Here is a 25,820-nt window from a genome sequence, read left to right as displayed (position 1 = left end):
TCATAGGCCAGGTTGGTGTAAATTTCTCTTCTTTGATGTAGGAATCCCCCATCTGGTATTTCCACACTGACCATCCCCACAAAAGAATGTTGGAGTCATTTTAAATTCCTCAGCTCTTAATGACCGAGCTCCATCATATCTTAAAGATCTCACAGCTGGATATTTCCCCAACAGAGCACTTTGCTCTCAGGCTGCAGGTTTCCTTGTGGTTCCCAGAGTTTCTAAAAGCAGAATGGGAGGCAGAGCCTTCAGTTATCAGGCCCCTAAAAGCAGAATGGGAGGCAGAGCCTTCAGTTATCAGGCCCCTAAAAGCAGAATGGGAGGCAGAGCCTTCAGTTATCAGGCCCCTAAAAGCAGAATGGGGGGCAGAGCCTTCAGTTATCAGGCCCCTAAAAGCAGAATGGGAGGCAGAGCCTTCAGTTATCAGGCCCCTAAAAGCAGAATGGGAGGCAGAGCCTTCAGTTATCAGGCCCCTAAAAGCAGAATGGGAGGCAGAGCCTTCGGTTATCAGGCCCCTAAAAGCAGAATGGGAGGCAGAGCCTTCAGTTATCAGGCCCCTAAAAGCAGAATGGGAGGCAGAGCCTTCAGTTATCAGGCCCCTAAAAGCAGAATGGGAGGCAGAGCCTTCAGTTATCAGGCCCCTAAAAGCAGAATGGGAGGCAGAGCCTTCAGTTATCAGGCCCCTCTCTGTGGAACCAGCTGCCAGTTTGGCTTCAGGAAGCAGACACCCTCTCTACCTTTAAGATCAGGCTGAAACTTTCCTTTCTGATAAAGCTTATAGTTAGGGATGGCTCAGGTGAGCCAGAAACATCCCATAGTTCTGCTGCTATAGGCCCAGACTGCTGGGGGAGCTCATCTGTAACACCTTTCCTCACTTTGCTCTCTTTTCCTCCTGTTTAATTTCTCAAATGATTTTATGTCCATGTGACATTATTGTGGTTATTAACTTGTGTTTCCCTGTTCCAGCAGGTATCCTTTGAATGGTGTTATGGTGTTTTCCCCCCTCTTTTCCCTCTTTTCTGTCTTCTCAAACCCCAGCTGGTCCAGGCGGATGGCCACCCTTCCTGGTTCTGGTTCTGCCAGAGGTTTCTTCCTGTTAAAGGGAGTCGTTCCTTTCCACAGTCCCTCAGGCTCAGGACGGGAGATTGGACTGAAGACAAGTTTCGGTCCAATCTGGTGGTTTCCTTAGCTAGGATATTATTCTTTGAATTGGCTCCATATGAATTAATTGGATTATGATTACAATGAATTGAATTCCAATTGGCTTGAATTGGACTATATTACTTAAGTGCCTTGAGATGACAATTGTTGTAATCTGGCGCTTTATAAATAAAATTGAATTGAATTGAACTTGAATTCATCTTATAAGGTTAACATTATCCCCAGTAGTAATTCTAGATACTATACTGATAACATCTTATTCTTATTAAACACTATTTACTGCACAGTTCTTACCTTTATCACTCCGACTACGAACATGGAAAATCGATGGTGCAGATAAGTCATCGGTAGGTGGCGCTGTTGTAGGAAACATGCGTCCCATGCATGTACAAACGGCTAATGTGGTCGTATGAGTTCAGTTGGAGCGCTTGTTGTTATTTGGTGTACACTCGGTACGCGTGTCTGTGCGCACGCGTGTTTTTAAGTCTTTACGCAGGCACAGGCGACGCGTTTAAGGCTTTTAGAATAGTGCGCTGGCATAAAATGCCCCATCGTCACGTGTGGCAAAATAATCACGCGCACACACACATTGCTGCGTATCTCTAAGGTTGTTTTGACATCGATATCACCTCATAGTGTGTGTGTGTGTGTTAAACTCAACTATCTAACAGATTTGCCAGGAGTTGAGTTGTTTTTTGTCTGAAAACAGAAGGAAAAGTTCGACCCTTGATCACTGAGAGACAAAAACAATAAAAAGTGTCTGTCTGCAGCGGACATGCAGTGTTTTATGACTGATGTGAGAACAAGCATTAAAACACATAGTTTATCTCTCCGGGGCAGATGCTTATCGACAGCATCCGTTCCCATCAGAACATTTATTATTTAGTGGGGGTGGCGGGGCAGTTAAATGTTGACAGCCACTCCTCTCTTTCATTCCTTCAGAGGCTCAGCAAACCAGACTTGCTCAGTTTTACTCTTTAGGCTCGTTACCTTTCCTATTACAGCAGTGAGGGAGCTGCAAACATCAGGCGTTCATCTCGAAGATTCAGGGCAAGATGGTAAAAAGCTGTAAAATCAGCAAGCTGCTGGTTCTGTGCGTGGTCCTGGGCCTGGTTTCCGTGGCAACCATCGTCACATTGTGGACTATTGCTCTCACAGAAGATAGTTCTGATGACGTCACAGCCCCTTGGGACAGGTAGGACATGAAAAACACCATAAACGACAACGGAAAGTTACGCAAAGTGTCATGAAGATAGAGGTGAAGGTGCAACAGATACACTCATCCAGCCTCTCACGGGGAGAGAAGGAAGAAATAATCACGCTGAAAAGTAGAAATATATATATATATATACATATACCAAGAGACTCTTTATGTTTGAATAGAAATAGAAGCGGACAAGGACAGAAGTCCAGATGCCTTCTCAGGATTCAGGATTATCCTGACCTGGATGAAGGAGAATCTATTATCCTTGCTGCATTGGTTGTTGTGCGAGCTTTTGTACCAGTTCTTCACGTGCACAACAGTTTTTGTAGTCTCCTGTAAGAAGAATCAGAATATGCACGACCAGCCGAAGCCACACCACGTGACACCAGTCAAGCTCAATGGCAGCGAGCGTGAACTTCTCATAAGTTAAAAGTTAACAACCTCTCCTCTTTAAAATGTCTCTGATGATTATATTCTTCATTCAGTTCGAAAGAGAACAGAAGATGCTTAATCTAAAAGACAGTTTTCAGTGAAAGGCGAAATATTCTGTCCTTTTTTTGGGTCTCAGAGCTCCATTTGTCATGTGTTTACAGCTCTGCTCATCACAGCTGGTTTCAGGGGTTGTCCTTAATCTGTCCACTTCCCTCCTCTCTGCAGCAGTGTTCCTCTTTTGAGATCGATGGAACAGCTTTATGTGTAAATTACACTCAATAACCCATAAAGTTTGTTATTACCATATGAGGGAGCACACAGTACCTAACACCAGATAACTTTTATTCTCAAATACATTACCTTTGTCTGCAGTCATTATCCATCTTTTTCTAACAGCCTCATCATGAGTCATGCATAGATTTGGTACAGGTTGTTAAAACACCACAGAAATTACAGCTGAAGTAACAGAAAAGCCAGTAGATGAGTCAAAATAATGTCTTCATTCCTCCATCACATATGGACCCCATGTACCCGGGATTTTGCTGTCTCTCCGGTCCTCTGTCGCTTAAGCTTTAGAGGCTAAACTTACATAAATGTTTGTCAAAGATGGGGTCTGGTGCTGGGAGTTTCTGGCCCTGATGTTGTAGAAACTCTTCCAACTTCTTTCTGGGGAAAAAATAAATGAAATAAATGAAAATAAATTAAACAAGAAGTACGATTTCCTGGCCAGGGTATAAAACTTTAAACAAAGAAAGAATGAAGCTATATTAGCTCATATATTACAATAGATTTCTTTTATTCGGGTGATAAACTTGTTATAAGTAGCAAAACAAAAGGAAACTGATGGTCATTGAATGCATCATGGTTTAAAGTTGTGGGTATAGATGAAGGTGAGGAGGCTGGATAATTCTGCTCTGAGCTGATACTGTGATATAATTCTGAGCATCTGGACTTCTCCCTGGATGACAGATTCAGATAAACACATGAAAACACGTCATGCTCAGAGACTAAAACTTTCTATGGGATCATAGGCCATGCTTTAACGTTAACGTAAGCAGGACAAAAGGTGAGATTGTCTCCAAAACCAAACAGTCAGCCAGTGCTGCAACTTTCATTAAGGATGAGAACATCAAAATAATTAGTGACTTTAAATATCTTAGGGTAATGGTCCCGGCTTGGTCCCCACTGACAGATATATAGAAAACCCTCTTATAGGAGTTTTCTGTAAATATCAGGCAAAAATCAGCGAAGCAGGACAGCTGTTGCACATTCTCCATTCATCTGGATTAGGAGCCCAGGTGACGCTGCCGGTAAGTGCTGCCAACTAGTGTCCATTTAATGCAACAGCATGTTATTGTGTGTTTCTCTGTGACTTCTTATTCTGAATTGGACAGACTATAATAAAATAATACAATAGCAATAAACTAAAAAGTGACGCTCGGAGGAAATGAAACAATAATAATATCTCAACAAAAACACTTATTTTGTGGGTATCACATAATGCTCGACTCAAATCTCAACTTTAAGTGTCCCGTGTAGTGAAGTAGTAAGATTATTATACACATAAATGGGGAGAAGATGCAAACTCCACACAGAAAGGCTCCAGCTGGGATTCGAACCCTCACCACTCACCACCGTGCAGCCGTCTATACAAACAAGTGTTAAAATTATGGACAAAAATCTGCAATACCACCAGTAAGATTCTGGATCTGCATCATTTCCTGAATTAAACCATTTTCAAATGTGTGTCTAATCTTAAATGACTCAGCCTCTACTCTGCAGCATCACTTATATAAATCCATAAAATCCACAACAATATCTGCAGCACTTATCCTGCTCTCAGGCAGTCTCTGTGAAAGCCTCCACTCAGAGGAACCTTTCTGATTATTCCCCTCAGGTACCGTCTGCCCACAGCTTTGGTCCCTGAGTACTACAACATCTCTCTGTGGCCTCGTCTCACGCCCGACCCAAACTCTGGCCTCTACATTTTCAGAGGTGAGTCATTTTTTACAGCTGCTTCATACAGCAGAGGCACAGTACTCCAAACTGTAGGAAGACTCTCATCAAACCTGCTCACTTTAAAAGCCCTGCTCATGAAAAAAGAGACAGTATGATTAAATCTGTTAACATTTTTCAACCTTGTTATCGAACCAAACTATTACAATGTGTTATATCAAATGTTAAAACTCTCGTTTGAAACCTTTGCGCTAATTTTGAATATCGAATAGAGAATCAATTCAGAAACATCATTCTTAAGATGTTGTAAATCCTCCTCACTGGTCTCAACCAAACAAAACCTTAAAGATGCACTATGTAGACTAAGCTGTTCCCAGGGGGAAGATAAATAACTTTATTTCAGCTCAGACCTCATGAGGAAGCTTTCATTTTATGCAGTTTGTGCCCAAATTACCAAAGTATACTGCACCATGAAATGGAACAACACCTTTGCTCTGTGGCATTGGAGTCGGCCACCTAAACCCTTTGACCAGCCCTTAAAGAGGAACTCCGGTGTTTTTAATCCTTATTTCTGGCATGAAATACGTTCATCTACTCACTGAGAACAGTTTGGTGAAAGTCGGCGTCCTTTGGAAGATATTTAGATAACTGGAGATCCATATAACGGAGTGAACGGGGCTTAGAGGATGCAGCCTCTAAATAAGGCATTATCTGTCTTTATTTCACCAATACTTTAAGAAGAATGAATGAATGAACGTGTGCTATAGCTGCTGTTAGCTCATAGCTCTGTTAGCTCATAGCTCTGTTATGTGGCTACTTGCAGCTATAGGAGAGCTAACGGAGGGATTTCTACACAGGCACTCTACTGGGCCCACTTCATCCACACGCCCCCCTGCAGCACAGCTTATTCACTCCGTGCTCTGTGACAGTCGGCTAACTTCACACAGAGTTTGCTGCTGATAGTTTTGTGCAACATGGCAGGATATTTATCAGATTTTGACGTCATGGACGACGACTTTGAGTAAGATGGACGTTCTTACCGCCTATCATCATAAACAGCTGGATAAGGACTATTAGTAAAATACATAAAAAACATTTAGGTGGTTGATAAAAGTGATTGTTGTGACGTTTCCATGATAGTTCAATTATCATGTTTGATAGTACAATAAAACAGCTGCTGCAGTAAGATGTTAAAGCACAGTTTAATGATATTTTTATTATTTTACTTTTATCAAACCTCTGCTTTTTCTCCATGCATTCTTCAGGTGTTTCCACCGTGCAGTTCGAGTGCTTTGAACCAACAGATCTCATCCTGATTCACTCCAACAAACTCAACTATACAACGATGGACAAAACACACGTCGCCAGGCTCACAGCTGAAGGTACAAAATGTTCATTTAAGGTAAACCTGCGTCTGATCCTTCCCATTCAACCATTCATTCACACAGCCATAGCTGAAACAAAGTGCTGCACATCAAGAATGAAAAGAATAGAATACACGGAAATAAAAGACAAGAAGTCCAACAATAAAACAAATAAAATCAATATCTGATGATTTTGGTACAGCTGGGAGCAGCTGATCAGCTGACCTGTGAGACAGCTCAGAAAGGTAAGGCAGGGCGACACCATTTAAGGATTTAAAAACCAATAAAAGAAGTTTAAAATGAACTGAAGTACTCAGGCAGCCAGTGAAGCAAAGCCAGAATTGGTGTAACGTGATTTTTCTTACGTGCTCCAGTTAAAAGACGAGCCGCTGCGTTTTGAACCAGCTGCAGATGTGGGAAGAAAGACTGGCTGACTCCAAAATAAAGTGCACTGCAGTAATCCATCTGAGCGTGGGTTATGAGAAAGGCTGGACTGCACTGCTGTAGCTGTCTATCTTTAAGCACAGATCCTCGTTTTGTTAGGCTCTCATAAAGAGATATTAAGATATTTACTCAGTTCTACATTCATCACTGCTGCCACACCTTGATTTGATATTTTGAGTTGCATCATCAGCTGTTTAAACAAACTCAAAATCCAGATTTCTTGATGAATAATAGATGCAGAAATGGGATATTTATGCTCATCAGAAGACTAACGACAACACTTCTTAAACAGAGTTTTCAACAAGCATCCACCACTTGGGTTTCTTTTCATCTTCCACATCCCCCTCAGCAGATTGCCATCATGTGATAGGCTCCCTGCAGTCAAACTACCCTCCGAAGCCTCACTATCCTGTGGAGGACTTCTCCTGTGGGTCTGCTGTGAGCCTCGCTGGACCTGGCTTCCTGCCCCAGTCTCAGACCGTTGTGATGGTTTCTGTCATAGACCTCCTTTAACCAACTCTCTGGAGGCCCTAAATGTTCCTTTTAAGGATAAAACTGTGCAATAAATTTTCTTATTATTGCACATAATAAGAAAGAGAGTTGATTGGACAATTAAGTCTGATTTTTATTATGAGGACCAGCATGTTTGCATCATTGGAGAAAGGAGAAGATTTGGATAAAAACTTGTCTGGGACAGACAGCACTGCACACATCGAGGTTAACGTTCCAAGAGTGGATTAGGACTGGGAGTTATGTGAGAAGGACACTGCACTGAGTCTTAAAAAGCATCCTGACGCCTTTTAAGTCTGTTATGTGTGGCCGTCTGGTGAATAGTCCCAGCCAGGATCATGGTTTAACCACGGAAAGCTCAGCTCGCTAAGGCTATCATCACAGCCCGTCAGGCCTGTAAAACATTACTTTAGCTTATTTTACGCTCAACAAAAAAAGCTTTTGAAAACACAAATAAGGAGAAGCGACAGTTGGATTGTAAAAACCTTTAACTTTAGGGTTTATATGGTATGATTCCTCCAAATCTAGAATTTAAAGGGGTGGACGCTTGTTGGACCATCGACATGAATCTGTCAGTACCAGAGAGGGATTCAGGACGCAGATGCAGGGTCTTATGGTTCAAGACGGTTTTTATTATAAACACAAGACAACAGATCACGGCACTGCAGGGCGATCTCCCGCAGCGCAAAAGAAAAGCTGTGAAACTCCTAAGCGCTCTCCTCCGTACCTAAGGTGGAGGAGGAGCGCAGCTATGAAAATGAACAAACGTAAAATCTCTCCACAACGGGAGGAAAACCAAAAGCTATGAACTCTTAACAAAACAAAGACTCGCTCTCAAAGTGAGGCGGAATAAAACAAAGGCGCACTCTTTACAAAACAGAGGTTCTATGAAACTTTAACTTTAACTAAAAGCTCTCCTTTAACGGAGGCGACTAGGAACGGTTACAACAGAAATCGCTCCTTGAAAACGGAGGAAAAACAAAGCTATGAAACTTACCGTAACAATAAATAACTAAGGCTATGGAACAAGAATAAATTACAAAACAAGACAGCACTGCAGGAGAGTCGCTCGCTGCAGGCTCGATGAATCTGTGGGTTCAAGACCAAGGTAAGTGGCTGGTAATGAAGCTCAAAAGGAGACAAAATACTGGCGACGAGACAAGGGAAAGGTAGACTATTTGAACACTCGAGGGACCAAGGGGAACAGGTGGAAACACTTGGGAATCAGGGAAGACAATTAGACGCTTGACACGGGAGGAAGGGCAAGTTACCTGAAACGAGAGGACAAGATTGGTGATCTTTCAAAATAAAACAGGAAATGACAACACATGGAACGGAAAATAAACCGTGACAGAATCCGTCTCGGGTGACAGTATTATAGTTAAAATAAGTGCACTTACATTAACAATTCAATTGTCGGCTTTTGAGGGAATCCCCGTCAGCTCTTTGAAAGAAGGTTTGGCTTTTTTTGTGAGCTGTAAAACAGCAGTTTGGATCATCAAGTGCGACTGTTTGCAGATGATGTTCATTTGTTCGGAGAGGTCGTCCTTCAATGCTGTGAAAGCTGCATTTTCACTTTCTTCTTTCTTTTCCAGAAGGTGCATATGCCCCCGACATAAAGTCCACTTGGCTGCAGCTGAAGACACAGTATCTGGTCATCCAGCTGAATGATAAACTAACTCCGGGACAGAAGTATCAGCTGTACACTGAGTTCACTGGAGAGCTAGCTGATGACTTGGCAGGATTTTATAGGAGCGAATATGAAGAAGACGGAGTCAGACAGTAAGCTCTCTATTCTGTTTCTGTTTCTACCTGTTTTTATTAGCCGAGTTCAAAGTTTGGGTCTTTCACAGGATTGTTGCCACCTCTCAGATGCACCCGACTCATGCCAGGAAGACCTTCCCTTGTTTTGATGAACCAGCCATGAAAGCTGTTTTTCATATAGAGCTCATCCACCCACCTGGAACTGTAGCCCTGTCCAACGGCATGGAAACAGGTATCAAAAAGTGTCGTAACAGCACAAACCCACAGCTTTCATCACCGTTCATCATTATCTTACATGACTGCATCACTTATGTTCCACATCAAGTGGATTCGACAAAATTACCAAATATTTTGGCCACGAGGCCATTGAGCCAGTTTGTTCAATTAAGAGGAAGAAGCCTGATGAAGCACAAAGCACAAAGGAGCTTTCTTTCAGGGTGGAGTGGTGTGTAACAGAGCAAACTATAGTATAGATTACAATTTACAGTTATTATTTTGAGTCAAAAGGGTGAGTTTAGGACAACAAAAGTCAAAGTCATACAAAACATACAGCCTCAAAACATCTCGCTTCATTAGTGGAATTTGTAAAGAAAACAAAGATTTGTGGAAAAGGTTAATAAGGAATATGCAGTGGGGGTGGTCTTGGATCCCTTCGATGGACTGGCAACCTGTCCAAGGTTTATCCTGCCTCTCCCCCAGCTCGGATGCCCCCCCACCAGCCTAAATTGTATTAAGCAGGTATAGAAAATGGATGGATGGTAATCTTGGACCTTAAAAGAACCCTTTTGTGATGTTGAACAAGTATTAAAGATTCATTACGAGACTCCTCAGGGCTCAGTTCTGGGCCCATAGATGTTTTTTTTGTAAATTATATAAATCATATATGTGAGGTTAGATTATAATACATATAATTTACAAATTACTAATATAGACGGGTTGATGCCATCAAATTCAAGATGAGCTGATATGTTTCATTAAATAGTAAAATGTCTCACTTTCAACATTTGACACGTTTTCTATGTTCTATTATGAATAAAATATAGTTCTATTAGATTTACAAATCATTGCACTTTGTCTGTATTTACATTTGTAAATAGATGTCCACTATTTTATTTTCACCTTCACTGCTTCAACCAGGATTTCAGCAACTTGCTTTCTGCTAAACTTTCACTATTTTTAGTTTTAGAAATGTCACACTTTAGAAATGTTAAGACTTTTCACTTATTATCTGCTTGAAATAGTGGAATAATTTAAACCTTTTGGAAAAAAATGCAGAAGTCTTAGTTGAAGAAGTTGAGAGGTTAAAAACATCAGAAAAATTTAAAAGATTTAAAATTTTTGTGGACAAATGTGCGGTTAGTTATTTTAAATAATTTTAAAAGTATAAAAGTTAGAACCATCAAAAGTCAAAACTAAGACTTCTGCAACTTTTGAAACTCCAGCAAATCATTTTCTGCTAAATATTCACATTTTCCTGCATTGTTTGTCATCTTTCTGATCTTTTTGCCTTTTAGTTTAGCATTTTTCTTCTCTTTCCTGTACTTTTCTGCCTTCATCTGGCTTCAGGTGATTAAAATATTCATATTTCTCTGCATTATGAACAGAATTCATCTTAAATGTCCTTCTTTAAACCTTCATTTTTTTCTGCCAGGACTTGTAACTTTTTTTAAGACATTTAATCAATTTTGCCTTTTTCCAGTAAGTTCAAGTCATTCCAATGTTCAAATGTTGAAATTCTTTCAACCCAGACTTCAGCAACTGTTTTCTGCTAAATTTTCACTATTTTCAACTTTTTTAGCATGGTCAGCTGTCCCCATTCAGCGAATAGGCGGTTTCGCAGGAACAGCTTTTTTCTAGGGTAGGGTTTAAATGTAAACTTGGAACTTGGTTTGTGGCCTCACCTTTATCCAGACATAAGATGACGAGCAGCGACCACCAGCTGACTCTTACACTCTGTCTGTGCTCTTCAGATGTCGTTAGCATCACCCTTGATGGAGAAGCTGTGATGAAGACAAAGTTTGAACCCACCCCGAAGATGTCCACCTACCTGCTGGCCATCGTTGTCTCCCACTACGCACACCTGAACGCCACACAAGGAGGCACTCTGGTGACTGTCTGATTCCATACTTATTCATCGCTGCATGGCTGCCATCTGTAAAGTGGCTGTAGAAGGGAAATATATGATTCTGAGGCCATGTTTAACCACACTGAGCATTTAATTAACTGTTTCCACGTGAGCATAAAATGAGAGAAAACACGCAGTCAGCCTTTCACCCCAACAACACATTCCACCCTCACTGAAACCATGATTTCAGATTAAATCATGGTATTTCAGTCTTTCATGGATCATGTGTAAATTCAGTCATGAGGGTTGGTTCTGGTGCACATCACTGGTTAAAAATCAAACTAAAACTAATCTAAACTGTCACCACAAACAATTGTTATTTGTTGAGGCTTCATTTGATAATCAGAATATTCACAATAAGCAGAGTGTCGATCCACTCTGACAGAACCGCTGATATATGAAGAACTGAGGTATGAATGTGAGGAACAAGGAAAAAGTGGTGGAAGTCACGTGATCTGAGACACCAGAAGGTTTCTGTTCCACGTATAAACTGTTTGGAAATGTCCTGCCTGTGTTTTTCATGCCTGATGTGTTCAGGTCCGTATCTGGGCGCGAAGGAAGGCCGTGGAGCAGGGACAGGGAAACTACGCCCTCAACGTGACCGGACCCATACTGGACTTCTTTCAGTCCTATTATAACATCAAGTATCCTCTGAGCAAGTCAGGTGAGCTGGCTGTGTTTATCCACGTTATTAACGTGTTTATCCACGTTATTAACGTGTTTATCCTCGTTATTAACGTGTTTATCCTCGTTATTAACGTGTTTATCCTCGTTATTAACGTGTTTATCCTCGTTATTAACGTGTTTATCCTCGTTATTAACGTGTTTATCCACGTTATTAACGTGTTTATCCTCGTTATTAACGTGTTTATCCACGTTATTAACGTGTTTATCCACGTTATTTACGTGTTTATCCTCGTCATTAACGTGTTTATCCACGTTATTAACGTGTTTATCCTCGTTATTAACGTGTTTATCCACGTTATTGACGTGTTTATCCTCGTCATTAACGTGTTTATCCTTGTTATTTACGTGTTTATCCTCGTTATTAACGTGTTTATCCTTGTTATTTACGTGTTTATCCTTGTTATTAACGTGTTTATCCTCGTCATTAACGTGTTTATCCACGTTATTTACGTGTTTATCCTCGTCATTAACGTGTTTATCCACGTTATTAACGTGTTTATCCTCGTTATTAACGTGTTTATCCACGTTATTGACGTGTTTATCCTCGTCATTAACGTGTTTATCCACGTTATTAACGTGTTTATCCTCGTTATTAACGTGTTTATCCACGTTATTTACGTGTTTATCCTCGTCATTAACGTGTTTATCCACGTTATTAACGTGTTTATCCTCGTTATTAACGTGTTTATCCTCGTTATTAACGTGTTTATCCACGTTATTAATGTGTTTATCCTCGTCATTGACGTGTTTATCCACGTTATTAACGTGTTTATCCTCGTTATTAACGTGTTTATCCTCGTCATTAACGTGTTTATCCACGTTATTAACGTGTTTATCCTCGTTATTAACGTGTTTATCCACGTTATTAACGTGTTTATCCCCGTTATTAACACCCCTCTTGTGGTTAGCTCAGCACACTTTAAAGATTGAGCAGCTGCCTTGGCTCAGCTGGTGCAGAGGTCACTTTTCAGCTGGAAGACACTGAATCTTAACAATTGACCTTACTCATCAGTGTGTGGGGTTAGAAAAAGTGCTGCATATGTCAGGAAAATTCTCTCAATGAGGCTCAGAGTCGGTGGAGTCAGTTAGCACAAAGGTTTAATCTTGCAGCAAGGAGACAACATATCACAAGACTGACAGAAGGGTTTAAAAATTATGCTTCTCCCACTTATGCTTTCAACTACAAAATCACACAAGATTATGAGACATTCCTGTAGTTCCCTCCTGTCACTATCTATGTTAGATGAGGACAACAAGACTTCTTTGTTCACAGAAGATAAAACTAGCAACAATAGGAGGCATTCTTCAGCATCCAAGGTTAAACTAATAAGATAGCAGGAGGCCTCCCCAGCACACGGCGCCTCTTAATCTTCCAGCATTCTCATGCATGCTGCTTGCAGTATAACTTCATGATGTTTTCTAACAGCATACTATATACAGACATGTAAACATGCTGTAATAAGTGTCGTATGAATGTCTCTGTTGATAAGAAACATGTGAAGAGGTGCTCTATAAGTGTGTGAACGTCTCAGACACAAGGTGATTGGTGCAGGAATGTAAAAGATGTGAAAAATACTCTTTTTTTTTTAACTTTGAAACATTGTATTTGGCAACTTATTATGAACTCATTATGAACACGTACAGAAAACAGTCAAGGCTCTTAAATGTTGCATTGGCTCCTCTAACTCTGCCTCACAGATCAGATCGCTCTGCCAGACTTTTATTTTGGTGCGATGGAGAACTGGGGTCTGGTGACATACAGAGAAACCAACCTTCTCTATGACCCCGAGACTTCCTCCAATGGGAACAAAGAAAGAACTGCCACCATCATTGCTCATGAGCTGGCACACATGGTAAGTTTTCCCTTTTTAAATTGATTTGCTCTTTGATGAGTTAACAGACTCACCTGGTGTGCTTCAGTGGTTTGGAAACCTGGTGACGCTGCACTGGTGGAACGAGGTCTGGCTTAATGAGGGCTTTGCTTCATATGTGTCCTACCTGGGAGCCGACCACGCAGAGCCCGACTGGAACGTGGTAAGAATTCACCGATAATTTTGGATTTCACAGCACAAACGCTCTGTCATGTTCTCCCATCTGAAGACACGACCGTCTGCCTGTTTGCTCCAGAAAGACTTGATAGTTCTGGACGACGTGCATAAAGTGTTTGCAGTCGATGCCTTGATATCCTCTCATCCTCTGACCTCTAAAGAAGACAGCATCGTCCTTCCTGGACAGATCACCGAGCAGTTTGACACCATCTCCTACAGCAAGGTACACAGCAGCTCTGCCTACAATACCAGCACATAAGTATCAATTTATCAAGATTTTTATTGAGAAAATAGAGCATAAGAGTTCAATCTGTTGTTTATCTGCCCATTACATAGAAAAGTCAAAGTAGTGAAGTTCCCACGATATCTAAATAATGTTCCTCAGAGAAAGACTGGAAGGGATCTGCATATTTCTGCCTCTACAGAGCAGAATATCATGAAAGCATTCAAGGAATCTGGAGTAGTTTCAGTGTACCGTGACCTCTGACCCCTCAGATGGCGCTGCATCAAGAACCAGCTGATAGAAGCACATGGACAAGGGATTACTGTGGAAACCTTTGTCAAGCACTACAATACAGAGTTCCATTCACAAGCTTTACTGTGCAGGAAAGAAGCCTGATGTTAACCTCGTCCAGAGGCGGCGTCCACTTCTCTGGGCTCGGAGGCGTCTGGGATGGACCGTCACATTACCTTAGGGTTATCTAGTCAAGGAGAAGGCTTATGGCAGTGTTCCCCGAGGGGTTTCTGTACATGTACAGGTTACTAGAGTTGCTGTTGTTGGCTATTCACTCCCTAAAGCTTCCTTACCACGAAGTTGAGCTAGTTTATAGTGCAAAAGACGGCTTCTGCAAATATGTTCCGACATATTGAACATCCATCTAATATGTTCCACTTATCTGAAGTTGGGTCGCCGAGGCAACAGGTCCAGGAAGGAAACCCAAACCTCCCTCTCCCCAGCAACACTCCAGCTCCTCCTGGGGGATCCTGAGGCGTTCCCAGGCCAAATGGGATATGGAATCCCTCCAGAGAGTTCAGGGTCTGCCCCAGGTGCTACTCCCAGTTGGATGTGCCTAAAAAACCTCTAAAAGGAGGCGACCAGGAGGCATCCTAACCAGATGAACCACCTCAGCTGATTCCTTTCTATGTGGAGGAGCAGCGGCTCTACCCTCTGGAGGGTGGAGCTCCTCCCCCTATCTCTAAGGCTCTCAGTGCTGCTCATGTTTATTCTTGAGAGGCAGAAACTACGTGAGGAACATGTTAATTACAGCCGAAAATCCCTTTTTGTGTGTCAGTGAACATTTATACGTGTTTTTCTGATGTTTTTCTCAGGGTGCTGCAGTGTTGAGGATGCTGTCTGACTTCCTGTCAGAGCCGGTCTTCAAGCAGGGACTCAGTGTATGTTTGTTTTGGTTCAGATAAATCATTGCATCACAAACCATTTAGTCTCAAAGAAACACTTCTTACAAGGAAGTTGCTGAAAGTGTTCATTTTCTATCCATCTGCAGGCTTACCTTAGCCACTTTGCTTACAGTAACACAGTTGGGAGCGACTTGTGGAAACATCTACAAATGGTAAGATCAAAATTACCGAGATGTCGTCAGATTTTTTTTATGACTTCATTACTTTTAGCAGCAGATGCAACACAGGTCTTCTTCACATCAGGTGGGACGTCCCTGCTCTTTAAGCAGATGAATACACGCATCAGGTGTTAGCATTGAACAAAGCCAAAGATTTTACTGGTGGGGAAAAAGCAACACTTTTCATCTGATTTCTGCAGGCGGTGAAAGACAACAACGTTTCACTTCCTCGTCCAGTTGATTCCATCATGAACCCGTGGGTGCTTCAGATGGGATTCCCTGTGGTCACCATAGATACGAGCACAGGCACGGTTTCCCAGGAGCACTTCCTACTGGATCCAGAGTCCAACGTCACAGTCGAATCACCTTACAAGTACGCAACACTGCAGCATTCACTTTATATTGGAAAATTTAGTCAAGGAAACCAACAGATTGCATCGACTGTGGAGAGAAAAAACTCCCTTTTAACAGGAAGAAACCTCCATCAGAACCAGAACCAGGAAGGGTCCATCTGCCTGGACCAGCTGGGGCTGAGAGGACAGGAAAGAGGGGACAACAAGCAGCGTAACACCAGGCCAGAGACACCTGCTGAGAGAGAGAAACACAAGTTAATGACAGCAATGATGTCATATGTACATGGAGGGAGGAGAGGTGCATCATGGGAGCTCCCCCAGCAGGCTGGGCCTATAGCAGCAGAACTATGGGATGTTTCAGGCTCACCTGAGCCATCCCTAACTATAAGCTGTATCAGAAAGGAAAGTTTCAGCCTGATCTTAAAGGTAGAGAGGGTGTCTGCTTCCTGAAGCCAAACTGGCAGCTGGTTCCACAGAGAGGGGCCTGATAACTGAAGGCTCTGCCTCCCATTCTGCTTTTAGGGGCCTGATAACTGAAGGCTCTGCCTCCCATTCTGCTTTTAGGGGCCTGATAACTGAAGGCTCTGCCTCCCATTCTGCTTTTAGGGGCCTGATAACTGAAGGCTCTGCCTCCCATTCTGCTTTTAGAAACTCTGGGAACCACAAGGAAACCTGCAGCCTGAGAGCAAAGTGCTCTGTTGGGGAAATATCCAACTGTGAGATCTTTAAGATGTGATGGAGCTCGGTCATTAAGAGCTTTATATGTGAGGAGAAGAATCTTAAATTCTATTCTGAATCTAACAGGAAGCCAATGAAGAGAAGCTATAACTGGATGAGAACATGAGAACATGATCTCTGCTGTTAGATCTCATCAGAACTCTGGCTGCAGCATTTTGGATCAGCTGGAGGCTTTTCAGAGAATCTGTGGGACAGCCCAATAATAAAGAATTACAGTAGTTCAGTCCTGAAGGAACAGATGCATGGAGCAGTTTCTCTGCATCACCCTGAGACAGGATGTTCCTGATTTTATTACGAAGGTGAAAGAAAGCAGTCCTGGTCCAGTTTGTCTGAATTTAGAAGCAGAAGTCATCATTGTCTTTATGTCTTTATGACATATTTGTAGTCTGACCAACCTATTGGGTTCATCTGGTTTCAGTACAGCTGAGTATCATCAGCATATGTATGACATGATGTATAATAATCTTACCTAAAGGAAGCATGTACAAAGTAAAAGCTTTAAAAACACATCCCCAGCCGTCCTTCCACCTCAAACACCACAGCAGGGACTCCATATAAGCTGTGACACGTTTAAAGCCGAACATGTCGCCTCCTTCAGATACGAGTGGGTGGTTCCTGTGCGCTGGATGAAGGATGGTGACGTGCACAAAGACATCTGGTGGCTGATGCAGAAAGAAGGTGTGTTCTCCCATGCTGATAAAAGCCGGACAGGATTTACTGAACGTTTCTGACGTGCTCTGTCACTGCTTTCCTGCTTCAGCTGTGAACCTGGACATGAGGAGCGGCCCGTCGTGGGTTCTGGCCAACATCAACGTAACTGGGTATTACAGGGTGAACTACGACCTGGGAAACTGGGAGCGGCTGTTCGTTCAGCTCAGCAGAGACCATCAGGTAAACTTTACCGCTGCTGTCTCCATTTAAACTCCTCAGGTGTCTCCTGAGATGTTTTCAGTCTCCACAGGAGGTGGAATGATGGTTTGTGTTTGGATTCAGGCGATACCGGTGATCAACAGAGCGCAGATGGTGGACGACGCTTTCAATCTGGCCCGGTCAGTCATTACTTAGCTTCTAATTTGTTGGTTCTGATCTCGTTAATGTCTCTAAGTCATAACTCAGGGGTGGAAAGTAGGAAGGTCTTTATTTTGTTCTCACTCCTCTACATCTCTATGCACAACGTATTGTGAGTTGATGAATCATTTGGCCAAGCTTGACAGATCAGTGCCACATGGGGCTGCTTTTGGTGGAAGTTTTCAGTTGAAAGACAACAAGAGAAAGTGTTCAAGCAAGTATAAGAATTTATATCCTAGTGAAACAAACCTGAGGAACTCATTTGAAAAGCCACAAAAAAAGAAATGTGAATCTATCGATAATCCTCATAATTACAATAATAAGATAGAAGAAACAGAAATTCAACATAATTAGTTCTGAATTATATCAGCAGATGTACGTGTATGCCGGAAATAAATCTTGAGAAGGAAACAACAACAACTGTGGTGGACATCCACAAGAGGAAACTGGACGGAGCTCTTCTTCAGGAATCTTTCATCTTTAGGCTAAATTTGTTCCAAAAATGGCAACGAAACCCCGGTTGCTGTTTCCCACAGAACCCTCAGTCGTTGTTCATCGATGTTAAACGTAACAGTAGCTAAAACATGTTTCTGGTGACCAGAAAATAAAAGTAAAATTGCCTCAGTGCCTAAATATCTTCAGATCTAGCTGTAGACACACTTCTTTTCACGCCTTTTTATTGAGTGTTTTATTGAACCCAAACATCCCAAAAACGCACCTCTGTGCAGGGGCGTAGTTATCATTTCTACTGAATGATTGTGGCAAAAAGAACGTAGCCAATCAATCAGAACAAGCTTGTAACTATTGAAAAGGTCCCCTTCTGTGTGCTGAAACCAACCATATCCGACAGATTCTGCATTTTCTTTTCCTGCTAAACTTCCCCTCACCTGTGTCGTCTCGCCATAAGTTGAACTGCGGCTGCCTCCTTGTCCTGATCGTTGTTGAGCACTGCCTGCTATTTCTGCTGCAAAAAAAGTTTAATTTGTGCAAAACAGCAGTTACACCTCATACAGTAACGGTACACCTCAGCTTGCATGAGTGGACTTTAAAGCAAATGCAAAGTTTTCTGGCTGGTTTTCTGAATATGGCTTAAAGTTTTTAGAGATCTTCCTGAAAATCTTCAGCACATGTTTTTGTCTCGTCTCTGCAGAGCTGAACTGGTCTCCACGAGTCTCGCTCTTAGGACCACCTCCTACCTCTCGCAGGAGACCGAGTACATGCCCTGGCAGTCTGCACTGGACAACCTGCGCTATTACGACCTCATGCTGGACCGAACTGAAGTCTATAAGCCCATGCAGGTGCAGGGTCAACAAAGTTTAGTCGTAAACAGGAAGCACAGTTGTTACATCATTTGAACAGATAACCTCTCTTCACCTTTTTGTGGTACCTCAGGAATACATCAGGAAGCAGGTGACACCCCTCTTTCTGTACTTCAAGAACATGACGTCAGACTGGACCCATGTTCCTGAGAGACACACTGACCAGTGAGTACAGCCAACATGGACATTCAGTAACACACAACTGTGAGCTGAGATCAGGGATGCCCTGCATCACTTTTGACATTTCTGTGGGCTTTTAAAGTGACAACAAATTCATGTGTATGGCTGTAAATGTGCAGGCTTTGGCTCCTACTGTAGGCAAAGCAAAGGACTCAGAACTCAATACATCGATGTAAGAAGTCACCCCAATAAATGTAAAAAGAGAAGTGAGACTGTTGAGGCCAGAAACAAGTACTGATGTAAGCTTCTCTCTGACCCAATCCTCCGTCCTGAGCTTCACAAGGTGACTGTGGAGAGAAAAAACTCCCTTTTAACAGGAAGAAACCTCCATCAGAACCAGAACCAGGAAGGGTCCATCTGCCTGGACCAGCTGGGGCTGAGAGGACAGGAAAGAGGGGACAACAAGCAGCGTAACACCAGGCCAGAGATACCTGCTGAGAGAGAGAAACACAAGTTAATGACAGCAATGATGTCATATGTACATGGAGGGAGGAGAGGTGCATCATGGGAGCTCCCCCAGCAGGCTGGGCCTATAGCAGCAGAACTATGGGATGTTTCAGGCTCACCTGAGCCATCCCTAACTATAAGCTTTATCAGAAAGGAAAGTTTCAGCCTGATCTTAAAGGTAGAGAGGGTGTCTGCTTCCTGAAGCCAAACTGGCAGCTGGTTCCACAGAGAGGGGCCTGATAACTGAAGGCTCTGCCTCCCATTCTGCTTTTAGGGGCCTGATAACTGAAGGCTCTGCCTCCCATTCTGCTTTTAGGGGCCTGATAACTGAAGGCTCTGCCTCCCATTCTGCTTTTAGGGGCCTGATAACTGAAGGCTCTGCCTCCCATTCTGCTTTTAGGGGCCTGATAACTGAAGGCTCTGCCTCCCATTCTGCTTTTAGGGGCCTGATAACTGAAGGCTCTGCCTCCCATTCTGCTTTTAGGGGCCTGATAACTGAAGGCTCTACCTCCCATTCTGCTTTTAGAAACTCTGGGAACCACAAGGAAACCTGCAGCCTGAGAGCAAAGTGCTCTGTTGGGGAAATATCCAACTGTGAGATCTTTAAGATATGATGGAGCTCGGTCATGAAGGATTTTTTTTTACCAGATCTGGTTCCACAGAGAGGGGCCTGATAACTGAAGGCTCTGCCTCCCATTCTGCTTTTAGGGGCCTGATAACTGAAGGCTCTGCCTCCCGTTCTGCTTTTAGGGGCCTGATAACTGAAGGCTCTGCCTCCCATTCTGCTTTTAGGGGCCTGATAACTGAAGGCTCTGCCTCCCATTCTGCTTTTAGGGGCCTGATAACTGAAGGCTCTGCCTCCCATTCTGCTTTTAGGGGCCTGATAACTGAAGGCTCTGCCTCCCATTCTGCTTTTAGGGGCCTGATAACTGAAGGCTCTGCCTCCCATTCTGCTTTTAGAAACTCTGGGAACCACAAGGAAACCTGCAGCCTGAGAGCAAAGTGCTCTGTTGGGGAAATATCCAACTGTGAGATCTTTAAGATATGATGGAGCTCGGTCATTAAGGATTTTTTTTTTACCAGATCTGGTTCCACAGAGAGGGGCCTGATAACTGAAGGCTCTGCCTCTCATTCTAATCTCTGATCTTAAAGGTGTGGCTAAGGCTAAGGGTGTCTGTCTGACAAAACAACTTGGTGCTAAACAGCTGATGAGAAAACAAATGAACACACCAGAGCTGTTTGACCTTTGGCCACAGCTTTGTGTCGGCTCATCATGCTGTAACAGGTGTGTCTCCTTCTGCAGGTACAACCAGATGAATGCGCTTCATACGGCCTGCAGGACTGAACTACCAGAGTGCCAGGACCTGACCACCACCTGGTTCAAACACTGGATGGACAGTCCTCAACACAATCCGTGGGTCTTTATGAATCATCTGATCAGTGTTTATATAACTGTCCTGGTCACCATCTTCATCTGGCACAACGGGGACTTAAAAGTGTTTTTGTAGGCAGTCTAAAACAAATCTGAGAAGTAAGTGCAGGTCTCTCCTCAGCATCCACCCCAACCTGCGCTCAGTGGTGTACTGCAGCGCCGTGGCTGCAGGCGATGAGGCCGAGTGGGAGTTCGGATGGTCGCAGTACAAGAGCGCTTCTGTCGCCAGCGAGGCCAGTAAACTGATGTCTGCACTGGCCTGTACCAGAAACACAGAGCTGCTGAACAGGTGCGAGCGTCCTTCAATTCAATTCAGTTTTATTTATAAAGCGCCAGATTACAACAATTGTCATCTCAAGGCACTTAAGTAATATAGTCCAATTCAAGCCAATTGGAATTAAATTCATTGTAATCATAATCCAATTAATTCATATGGAGCCAATTCAAAAATAATATCCTAGCTAAGGAAACCAACAGATTGGACCGAAACTTGTCTTCAGTCCAATCTCCCGTCCTGAGCCTGAGGGACTGTGGAAAGGAACGACTCCCTTTAACAGGAAGAAACCTCTGGCAGAACCAGAACCAGGAAGAAACCTCTGGCAGAAACAGAACCAGGAAGAAACCTCTGGCAGAACCAGAACCAGGAGGAAACCTCTGGCAGAACCAGGAAAAAACCTCTGGCAGAACCAGAACCAGGAAGAAACCTCTGGCAGAACCAGAACCAGGAAGAAACCTCTGGCAGAACCAGAACCAGGAAGGGTGGCCATCCGCCTCGACCAGCTGGGGTTTGAGAAGACAGAAAAGAGGGAAAAGAGGGGGGAAAAACACCATAACGCCATTCAAAGGATACCTGCTGGAACAGGGAAACACAAGATAATAACCACAATAATGTCACATGGACATAAAATCATTTGAGAAATTAAACAGGGGGAAAAGAGAGCAAAGTGAGGAAAGATGTGACAGATGAGCTCCCCCAGCAGGCTGGACCTATAGCAGCAGAACTATGGGATGTTTCAGGCTCACCTGAGCCATCCCTAACTATAAGCTTTATCAGAAAGGAAAGTTTCAGCCTGATCTTAAAGGTAGAGAGGGTGTCTGCTTCCTGAAGCCAAACTGGCAGCTGGTTCCACAGAGAGGGGCCTGATAACTGAAGGCTCTGCCTCCCATTCTGCTTTTAGGGGCCTGATAACTGAAGGCTCTGCCTCCCATTCTGCTTTTAGGGGCCTGATAACTGAAGGCTCTGCCTCCCATTCTGCTTTTAGGGGCCTGATAACTGAAGGCTCTGCCTCCCATTCTGCTTTTAGGGGCCTGATAACTGAAGGCTCTGCCTCCCATTCTGCTTTTAGGGGCCTGATAACTGAAGGCTCTGCCTCCCATTCTGCTTTTAGGGGCCTGATAACTGAAGGCTCTGCCTCCCATTCTGCTTTTAGGGGCCTGATAACTGAAGGCTCTGCCTCCCATTCTGCTTTTAGGGGCCTGATAACTGAAGGCTCTGCCTCCCATTCTGCTTTTAGGGGCCTGATAACTGAAGGCTCTGCCTCCCATTCTGCTTTTAGGGGCCTGATAACTGAAGGCTCTGCCTCCCATTCTGCTTTTAGGGGCCTGATAACTGAAGGCTCTGCCTCCCATTCTGCTTTTAGGGGCCTGATAACTGAAGGCTCTGCCTCCCATTCTGCTTTTAGGGGCCTGATAACTGAAGGCTCTGCCTCCCATTCTGCTTTTAGAAACTCTGGGAACCACAAGGAAACCTGCAGCCTGAGAGCGAAGTGCTCTGTTAGGCGTCCTTCAAACTTCTTTCATAGTAAAACATATTTATCTACTTTTGAGCTCTACCCACAAAGAACTTTGTTCTCAGCATTGATCTGTTTGACCATAAGATAAGTTCAGAACATGAAATATTTCAGGATTAAACCCAAAGTGCATCAGTTCTATTAAAGGAGCAGAACCAGGCTGAAGGTTGTTTAAAAACAATGCTGGGTTGAATTGTGAGAGTCACTTCCTGTTTCTTCTGATTCCGCAGGTATCTGTCGTTCACCTTAAACTCCAGCATGATCCGTAAGCAGGACGCCACCTCCGTCATCACATCTGTCGCCGCTAACAGAGCGGGGCAGAGTCTGGCCTGGGACTTTGTCAGAAACCAGTGGGAATACATGTTCACACAGTGAGCATCACGCACACACTAACACACACACACATAAACCAAGGGAACCAAAAACTGATTCCACGTCAGAAAATCTGAAACTGCGACCTGAACATAGTAAAGGCAGAACCCTGTGAGCAAAAACAACTTTCTGTCTGTAAGATCTGCTTCCTCCTGGGGAATCCTCCTGGAGAAACCTCCTGGAGCTTCCTCCTGAAGAATCCTCCTGGGGCTTCCTCCTGGAGAAACCTCCTGGAGCTTTCTCCTAGAGCTTTCTCCTGGAGAATCCTCCTGGAGAATCCTCCTGGAGCTTCCTCCTGGAGAATCCTCCTGGAGAATCCTCATGGAGCTTCCTCCTGGAGCTTCCTCCTGGAACTTCCTCCTGGAGCTTCCTCCTGGAGAATCCTCATGGAGCTTCCTCCTGGAGAATCCAATGTCCCCGAGTCAAATCAGTCAGTCAGACGGGAGGCTGATCACGCCACAGAAGCACTCAGAGCAGACTTGGCTTTTTGTAAGTGGCAGCATTCTAACTTCTGTTTTTACAGGAACTCTGCAAACATGTATTTGAGGAGGTGATGGCAAGTTGGAGCAGCATCAATGAGTTTCCTTCAGAGGGGGGCTGGGCTCAGCCTTAGTCGTAGTTTATACTTCTCCGTCATTTCGACGTCGAACGTGCACCTCCAAAAAATTCTAATTATACATCGCGTAGACACGGGTCGTAAGGGCTGTGATTGGTCGGCTCAGAACGTAATTTGCAGCAGTTGCCTTTTCTGGTCTTTATGGCTGTACAGGCCGAAGAAGCTCGTTGACATTCGAAATGATCCAAAGTGCATTTGTTCATCCAGGTTGTAAATTCACCCGTTCCCAGCCTCGGCCGGTCTCTGTCGCCTGCGCTTCAACATTTACAATTTAAGCATTTGTTATTCAATATTGATGAGCTCCAACTGCAAATACAGCTGCTCCACCTCAGTTGCCATTGGTTACTGGTGTTAACTGTGATCGGAAGAAAAAGCAAGGATTCGGCTATAACCTGAAACCACTCAAACATACAGCCACACCCCCCTACCGGCATGATGAACTGCAGAGCAACATGTTCCCTCGATGCAGAACTTCGAATGCTCGATGACGACGTCACATTGACGTCATCGACGTTCTGGAAGAGTATAAATCAAGCTTTAGAGATAGGGGAGAGGAGCTCCACCATCTGGAGGGAGCTCGGAGTAGAGCTGCTGCTCCTCCACATAGAAAGGAGTCAGTTAGGATGCCTCCTGGGAGGAGGCCCCAGGTCAGAACCAGAACTCACTGGAGGGATTATATATCCCATCTGGCCTGGGAACGCCTCGGGATCCCCCAGGAGGAGCTGGAGAGGGATTTCCCTCCGAAACCTGTTGCTTTGGCGACCTGACCTTTGTATAAGCGGAATATAATGGATAATGGATGGATGGATGGATGGATGTATGGATATTCAGCTCTTCAACATGAGTGTTGTTGTGTTTTATTCCTGGAGCTTCACATGTTGCTCTTATTGTCCTGAATCTCCAGAACCGCCCAACATTTCGAAGTTCTCTCATCATTTTGTACCAGTGTTGTTACACCCCTGGTAGTCATTGAGGTGCTGAAAGTAAAGCTGCATAAAGCTTCTAGGAGATAAAGAGCTACTTTTCTTTTTTTCAGATATGGTGTGGGCTCTTTCTCCTTCGCCTCTTTGATCACTGGGGTCACAGCTAGGTTCTCCACACCTGCTGAACTGCAGCAGGTAAGAGTCCATGATTTTCTTCCAAAGGCAACTGATAGATATTGAGCTGCAGGCTGAGCTGTTCTGTCGCTTCTTCGACAGCTGGAGGACTTTGTTGAGGAGCACAAAACAACGGGGTTCGGCTCTGCGTCGCTGGCCGTGGACCAGGCCCTGGAGCGGACCGAAGCAAACATCAAGTGGGTGCAGCGGAACAAGCAGGAGGTTCTGGACTGGTTCAGCAGCCAGACTGAACTTCAGAGGAGCTAACAGAGTCAGCTGGGAGTTAATACTCGAATGAGAACCTGATGTAAACCAGTGGTGAAGAGCAGCTTCAACTGGATCTGGATCCGATTAGATTCTCCATGACTGTTGGTGCACTGCCAAATACCCACAGAACCAAAGTTAAACAAGCAGGAATCCTCATGCACCAAAGAAAGACAATAACTCTAATATTCAGCTAAGAAAAGATGGCATCTCCTGTCTGCTGTAGTGACGTCATAAAAATAAAACAGGTGCAAATGAATATGAATAAGAATCCATGAAAGCTGTTTCACTCTTGTTGTTGTTGAAGTCAGAATTTGAACGCGCTGACATCCATCTGTGGATCCATACATACAGCAACATACAGTAACATACAGCAACATTCAGTAACATACAGCAACATACTGTAACATACAGTAACATACAGCAACATACAGTAACATACAGCAACATACAGTAACATACAGTAACATACTGCAACATACAGTAACATACAGCAACATACAGCAACATACTGTAACATACAGTAACATACAGCAACATACAGTAACATACAGTAACATACTGTAACATACAGGAACATACAGCAACATACTGTAACATACAGTAACATACAGCAACATACAGTAACATACAGTAACATACTGCAACATACAGCAACATACAGCAACATACAGTAACATACTGCAACATACAGCAACATACAGTAACATACTGCAACATACAGCAACATACAGCAACATACAGTAACATACTGTAACATACAGCAACATACAGTAACATACAGCAACATACAGTAACATACTGTAACATACTGTAACATACAGCAACATACAGTAACATACTGCAACATACAGCAACATACAGTAACATAC

General features: G+C 43.5%; 1 protein-coding gene across 1 annotated transcript; it reads left to right on the top strand.

The window, feature by feature from the left end:
• Positions 1 to 2,216: 2,216 nt before the first annotated feature.
• LOC140306708 (aminopeptidase N) lies at positions 2,217 to 25,193 on the top strand. Its single transcript, XM_072385302.1, has 23 exons — positions 2,217 to 2,356; positions 4,695 to 4,792; positions 6,019 to 6,135; positions 8,667 to 8,853; positions 8,925 to 9,067; positions 10,806 to 10,942; positions 11,498 to 11,624; positions 13,346 to 13,500; positions 13,568 to 13,681; positions 13,775 to 13,918; positions 15,025 to 15,090; positions 15,201 to 15,266; positions 15,473 to 15,645; positions 16,962 to 17,041; positions 17,124 to 17,254; positions 17,357 to 17,412; positions 18,582 to 18,729; positions 18,824 to 18,915; positions 20,681 to 20,791; positions 20,931 to 21,098; positions 22,830 to 22,970; positions 24,624 to 24,705; positions 24,787 to 25,193. The coding sequence occupies exons 1-23, from the start codon at positions 2,217 to 2,219 to the stop codon at positions 24,949 to 24,951; spliced, it is 2,841 nt and encodes a 946-aa protein (XP_072241403.1). The 3' UTR covers positions 24,952 to 25,193.
• Positions 25,194 to 25,820: the final 627 nt, after the last annotated feature.

Source organism: Leuresthes tenuis, unplaced genomic scaffold (assembly GCF_036924035.1).
Source record: "Leuresthes tenuis unplaced genomic scaffold, fLeuTen1.0.hap1 SCAF_5, whole genome shotgun sequence".
Classification (NCBI taxonomy): domain Eukaryota; kingdom Metazoa; phylum Chordata; class Actinopteri; order Atheriniformes; family Atherinopsidae; genus Leuresthes; species Leuresthes tenuis.
Note: the sequence above shows the minus strand (reverse complement) of the source record. Positions and strands in the feature narration are given on the sequence as shown.

What these genes read in the sequence shown, in the direction of transcription:
- LOC140306708 (XM_072385302.1), top strand. Translation starts at nt 2,217, where the DNA reads ATGGTAAAAAGCTGTAAAATCAGCAAGCTGCTGGTTCTGTGCGTGGTC. An exon ending in TCTTCAAGCAGGGACTCAGT is followed by an intron (nt 15,091 to 15,200) that starts GTATGTTTGTTT and finishes ATCCATCTGCAG; the next exon opens with GCTTACCTTAGCCACTTTGC. An exon ending in GTGGCTGATGCAGAAAGAAG is followed by an intron (nt 17,042 to 17,123) that starts GTGTGTTCTCCC and finishes TTCCTGCTTCAG; the next exon opens with CTGTGAACCTGGACATGAGG.